Below are 5,766 nucleotides of genomic sequence, written 5' to 3'. Positions count from 1 at the left end.
CCGTGCAGCCCCACGCCACTCTGCGCCACCTGCGCAGCCCCACGCCGCCCCGTGCAGCCCCACACCGCTGCCCTGCACAGCCCCACGCTGCAGCCCCGCGCCACCCGCGCAGCCCCACGCCGCCCTGCACAGCCCCACGCCACCCTGCGCCACCCGCGCAGCCCCACGCCACCCGCGCTCGCTCTCTTGCAGGGAGAACGTGCTGCGGAACCTGGCCGACAAGGCCTTCGACCGGCCCATCTGCGAGGCCCTCCTAAACCAGAAATACTTCAACGGAATCGGCAACTACCTCCGCGCCGAGATCCTCTACAGGTGCGCTGGGCCCCGGAGAGGAGCCTCTTTGAGGCCCTGGGCGTGGGTGACCGCCGGCGCTCACGCTGCTGCTCCCCTTCCCTGCGCCCCACCCCAGACCTTCGGTGCCCTTGGGGCCCCCAGCTCTGCCTGAGGTCGCTTCCCGGCCCTCCTGCAGCCAGCCGGGCCGCGCGACGCGTGTGCCAGCATTTCTCTGTGCTGCGGCCCCGCTGGATCCAGCAGCTTATCTTCCAAGGCAAAAGGCAAGTGCCTTTGCCTGCCCCGCCGAGCCTCTCTGCGAGTCCAGAGAATCTGCTCGCTACGGGCAGTTGCTGCATCAACCCCGGGGCCAGCAGATCTTCTCTCATGCCGGGTTAAGTCACAGTATCACTTGAAAAGCCTTGAGGTCTCTTTAGTCTTGCATTCCTCAGTGACCGCACTCCTCAGAGGCCACATTTGGTCCAAGCATTTGCCAGACCTTGGTGGCTGCCTCGGAAAAGAGAGATGGGGCTTGTGTATAACAGATGGGCTCTCCTAGGCTGAAGATCCCCCCTTTTGAAAAGGCTCGGACTGTGCTGGAGGCCCTGAAGCACCGGGAGCAGGTGAGGAAAGGGGGAAACATGCGGGTGCTTTCTTGTGCGCAGCATCGCTCCAGCTCTTCATGCAGGATGGCAAGAGTGGGGTGCCTGTTCTGCAGCCTGGAGCGCTGCCCTGCCTCGGCATCTGTGTGAGTGCAGGCCTTGCCCTTTCCCTTCCAGCTTCCAGTGCAACCGCTGCTTCTGTGGGATTTCTCACCCTAAGTTTCTGTAGGGAAAACTCTTCCAGAGCTGTGATTTAAGGGCCAAGCTAACTTCTTATGATGACTTTTCTTAAGAGAGTGGATGGGAGATTTGCAGCCCCTGGAGCTCTCTGTCTGGTTCAGCCCTCTTCCCATGGGGAACTTTGTGCAGGGACAAGTGCTGGCAGTGCTCTCCAGCTCATGGTGAGCCAGGCAGTGGCTCCAGCCTCTGTACTAGTTTGTTTGCCTTGGGCCAGGAAGGGGCAGATTTCCAGAGAAAATGTAATTTTGGGGACTTGTTTGCTTGTAGCCCTGCAGGACTTCTCGCCAGCTGTCCCAGGCCCCAGGAGCCTCTCTCGGCTTCACAGTGCAGGGGGCAGGACTGAGCTGAGAAATGTTGTTAGTTCAGGTTTGGGCTCAGCAATGATAGAAGTGGTTCATTTTGCTTCCCGATCTCGGTCTGGCTGCCCTGCTCTGTCTCTGGGCTTCGCTAGGTGCCAAGCTCTGGCTCTGCTTCAGAGACTTGTTCTGGTCCAGGGTTCAGGCCAGTTTCAGTTCGTGTTTGGTTCCTCGCTCTGATGGGGTAGAACACTGTCACGGGACCTAGGAGAGGTCACGCAGCCCATTGCCTCTCCCTGTGCTGCTGTCAGGAGGTGCTTACTGCTCCAAGAACYGTGTGGACACGGGGTTCACAGCCTCCCTGTGGCTGCTGGACAGCAGCCACAGTCTGGTTTTCCAGCCTGGCAGCAAGATTTTTCTCTTTGCCTGCATAACACTTGCTGCTTGGGCTCTTTCTTGTCAAGCTTCTTGCTGTTGTTTGCTGTTAACACCCGTGTCTGAACGTGTCTGCCCCTCCAGCGAGGCGGCAGACGTGTGCAGCAGTTCTGCTGTAGCATCACGCTTACAGAGCTYGTTTGCACGTGGCTGGGCTGGTGAGCTGTGACAACTCCCTGGACGCGCCTCGCTGCCGCGTCTGCGCTCAGCTGTGCCTGTGCACGTGTCCTGCCTTCAGGAAGTCTCGGGGTATATTTGGGGCCAAGGGGTAAAGGGTAAAGAGGAAGAGATGAGGAAAACAACACCTTGCATGCTTAAAACCTCTGGGGAAGGCTGCACTAGAGCTCATGGCTGAGTTGCTGCCAGGCTACTCTGATTTTGGGGCCCTGGGGGAAAAAGGAGTGGCTATTTTTAAGGAGCCTGAGAAAACCCACATGACCTGAGGACTGCTTTTGCAAACTGCCAGAATTCCTGCATGTTTCTCCCTTTCCTTTTTTTTGTAGCTGTAGGGAACATGCAAGTACTCAGTTTGCAGCCTACAACCTTCTCGTGAAGGCTGGCATCCCGCGGTTACTCTGCTCATGCCAGCGCTGGGGCTGGCCCAGTGTGGCACAGGTGGGGTGAGATCAGGGCTGGCATGTGCTGCAGCAGGGCAGCAGGTGGAGGATTTGGCAGCTAATCCACGGGAGGGCAGARTGTGATGGGGTATTTGGCTGGGATTCAGGAGGAGAGACCCAGATGAGGCCAGCATAGCGGGCAGGTGACTTTCCTTCCCTCATCCTCCCTTGCAGGATCCTTCTCTGACACTGAGCAAGAAGCTGAAGCTGAAGCGGGACAACCCGGATCTCCTGGAGCTGTGCCACACGGTGCCCATGGAGGTTGTTAAAATGGGTGAGGCTGCAGGACAGGGGGCCGGGGAGCAGGGACAACTGGGCATCGCATCAGCCTCTCCTGTGTTCCCTGCAGTAGAAGGCCTGGAGTGTGCGGGCCCCAACACTGTGCTCATAGCAGAAGACAGATCTCTGGAGCTCTGCTGCGGGAGAAGCCCATGGTGGCTCTTGCTTACTGTGCCGGGGCCCCGCACCTCCCCTGGCCTGGGGTCTGGCTGGAGAGCTCTGTCAGGCTGGCTCTTGCTTCCTCTGTAGCTCTAATTATTTCTGTCCTCTCACATCTCTCCTTTCCTAGGAGGAAAGGGCTATGACCCAGAGCACTCAGATGACTCCACAGCTTTCAAGAACTGGCTGCAGTGTTACGCTGTACCTGGCATGCGCTCTCTGCGTGACAGCAATGGCAGGACCATCTGGTTCCAGGTATGAGCCCAAGGTTGCTGTCTGGGGCTGGGTTGCTATCACCACTCCTCCTAAGGAGCATGAGCCCATTCTCTGCTTCTCACATGGCTTCCTGAGGTCACCARGCCTCATGCTGTGACCCCATCCCTGGAGTCATCTCCCTCCAACAGTCTGGAGTGACCACTGAATGTATAGGGGTAGGTGACAGGGACCCACCATACAGCAGTTGACTTCCCCGAGGGATGGTGTGCCCTCTGGGGCAGAGGGGCTGGCTGCAGGAGCTGGGGGCTCTGCTGTTGCAGGGTGGTCTGGCAGCCCTGTTCCTCCTTTGTGAGCCCCATCCCCAGGGTGATGGTGCCTTGCAGAACAATCGTGGGCTAAGGGGAGGGTCCCCCCTTGACGTGGAGGGATGCAGAGCAAGCCCGACTCCTCCAGGATCCGAGGCAAAGTGGCTGTTTGCCTAATGCCAGCCTGGCTGCAGGGTGGAGGAGCAGGACAGATGGGTCCCGGCAGTGCTGCTGAGAGTATCTGCAAGGAAGCTCTCGTGGCGGTGGCGCTGTGTCCTGCATCTTGATTGTGGTCCAGTCAATGCCCTGTCACCTTCCTTGCAGGGAGAGCCCGGTCCCATGGTTCCAAAAGGTGAGTGTCCTGTCCCCTCCCTGCGGAGGCAGCTCTTGCTCTGGGAGGGCTGGGAAGGGAGAAGCCCTGTGCTYGCCGTGGAGGCAGAGCGGGGAGCAGAGCAGCTCACGGCCGGGGGAGCAGGGTCCCAGCCCTTCTCCGTGTGGGGCGCCGGCAGCCCTGTGACAGCCGGGTGGCCCTGGGGAGCGGAGCCAGCCGAGCCCCGGACAGCTGCCTGCCCTGGGCRGAGCTTTTGCTCTTGCCGGGTGGTTTTCGAGGCGTGCGGCTGTGTTCCCTTCTGCGCCTGCCAGGCCCGGAGCAGGACTGTGCTCCGGGTCAGGCYGTGAGCRCAAGAGAGCACGGCAGTCGCTGCGCCTCGGGGTGAAGCTGCTGGGAAGGGAGAGGAGCCCCTCGAGCCCTCCCTGCGCAGGAGCGCAGGATTCCCTGCCTCGGCCACCTCGGCCGGGTTCGCACATCGCCCAGGGTGGTGTCCGCGAGAGGTCACCTCCGTACAGTCCGTGTTCCCTGAGGTGCTGGTGCTCGGCGAGCTGGCGCGGGGCAGGCGTGAGAGCAGGGCTGCCCCGTGTGCCCCGGCCCCCGTCTGACCTGGTCACGTCCCCTCACACAGGAGCGAAGACCCGCAAGAAGCGCGCCGCGCTGAAGGCGGATCCCGAGGCCGTGTCCCCCGAGGTACGGAGCGCTGCGGCTGGTGGGCCCGCTCCTGGGCCTAGGGCCCCTCCTGTTCCCTGCGCCCTGCTCAGACTGTTCCTGTGTTTGCTGGGGGCTTCTTCCCCAGAGCTTCCTGTGAGCCTGTAGCGCAAGTGATGCACGAGTCTCCATGCTCCTTCCTTTCCGGCTGCCGGCAGAACCCAGTCTCTGTCCTCCAGCAGCAGGGAGGAACTAGCAGGGCTGCGAGAGGTTGTCCCTGCCGCTCTGGGGCACCAGCTGGGACTGTGCCTCTCTGCGTAYGGTCCTTAAATCCATCGTAGCCTGAAACTCAACCCTCCTTTCCCAAGGGTAGGTCCTGGCCTCACTCATACATGATGCTGCAGCTAAGCTCCATCTCTGACTTTGTCCCAGGTCACCACACGTGCCTCGAAACGACGGCCCGGGGGAGCTGGGGCCCCCCCAAAGCCAACCGAGGAGGAGGAGAAGGTGGTAGCTGATGAGGCAGGGCAGGGACGTGGCCGCAGGAGGAAGAAAGCRGCTGCTGCTCCAGCTTCGTCTGACCCTGAGGCGCCAGTGAAAGTGAAAAGAAGCCGGGCGTCTGCACGGAGGGGCTCAGGTGAGGCTTGTTTCTGCGTGGATCTCAGGCCAGCTCAGGTGTGCCGGCGGGGGAGGCTGCGGGAGCGCATCTTTGTGTCCTGGSTGGCTGAGGGGAGGGCAAGGGGCAGGAGAGGTGCTGGGGGGGCGGAGGAGGGGTCACAAGGCAGAGCCAGGCACCCTGGCGCGTGCGGTCTCCTCACTCACTCGTGTCCCTTCTCGTCCCTCAGGCGCAGCCCCTGCGGTGTGACCGGGGCTGCCGCGCGCTGCCCTTCTTGCTTTGGCTTCTGGGCACGCGCGTGGTGCTGCCGCCTCTGCTGCTGTGGCGGGGCGGACGTGCCGCCCTGGGCTGCCCGGTGACGCTTTGAGCCCTCTCTCGCTGCAGTCCCACTGCCCGCGCAGCTGCCCACACCAAGGGCGGGTGGGGCTCTGCATGTCTTCCTTTCTCTTTTTAAACTTTTTTGGAAAACTTTGACTGTCTTTGGCTGGAGCCAGCCTGACAGCATGGTGTGTGGGGGGAGTCTTTTTAGCTCARTTCCTTGGTAGGACCAGCCTCTTCTTTTAGCCCAGGCAGTGTAAGGACAGGGACAGAGCAGACTGGCCTGGTACTGAATGTTGCACCCTCACAGGTTTGGGGGTGGGTCATGTCCCTGCCTGGATCTGGGCGTTCAGAGGGAGATTTTTAGCTCCTGGGAGGGGGTTAAGGAAGGACAGGGCCAGGCGCCTGGGCAGAGCAAGCTGGGTTAGTACTCG

At 61.2% G+C, this 5,766-nt stretch overlaps 1 protein-coding gene across 3 annotated transcripts in view; it reads left to right on the top strand.

Moving 5' to 3' along the window:
• NEIL1 (nei like DNA glycosylase 1) overlaps nucleotides 1-5,766 on the top strand; it is a 7,658-nt gene that overhangs the window by 1,110 nt on the left and 782 nt on the right. Inside the window, exons 2-9 of one of the 3 annotated variants that reach the window (XM_085303963.1) lie at nucleotides 193-312; nucleotides 830-893; nucleotides 2,635-2,734; nucleotides 3,029-3,153; nucleotides 3,744-3,771; nucleotides 4,379-4,440; nucleotides 4,831-5,035; nucleotides 5,244-5,760. In XM_085303963.1, coding sequence (XP_085160089.1) covers nucleotides 193-312; nucleotides 830-893; nucleotides 2,635-2,734; nucleotides 3,029-3,153; nucleotides 3,744-3,771; nucleotides 4,379-4,440; nucleotides 4,831-5,035; nucleotides 5,244-5,263 — 724 coding nt within the window. In that variant the 3' untranslated portion in view covers nucleotides 5,264-5,760. Of the gene's footprint in view, nucleotides 1-192; nucleotides 313-829; nucleotides 894-2,634; nucleotides 2,735-3,028; nucleotides 3,154-3,743; nucleotides 3,772-4,378; nucleotides 4,441-4,830; nucleotides 5,036-5,243; nucleotides 5,761-5,766 lie in introns of those variants that run through there. The other 2 variants (XM_085303961.1, XM_085303962.1) reach the window with 2 other exon arrangements.

This window comes from Rhea americana, unplaced genomic scaffold (assembly GCF_003343005.1).
Source record: "Rhea americana isolate MKP2758 unplaced genomic scaffold, rheAme1 scaffold_201, whole genome shotgun sequence".
NCBI lineage: Eukaryota > Metazoa > Chordata > Aves > Rheiformes > Rheidae > Rhea > Rhea americana.
Note: the sequence above shows the minus strand (reverse complement) of the source record. Positions and strands in the feature narration are given on the sequence as shown.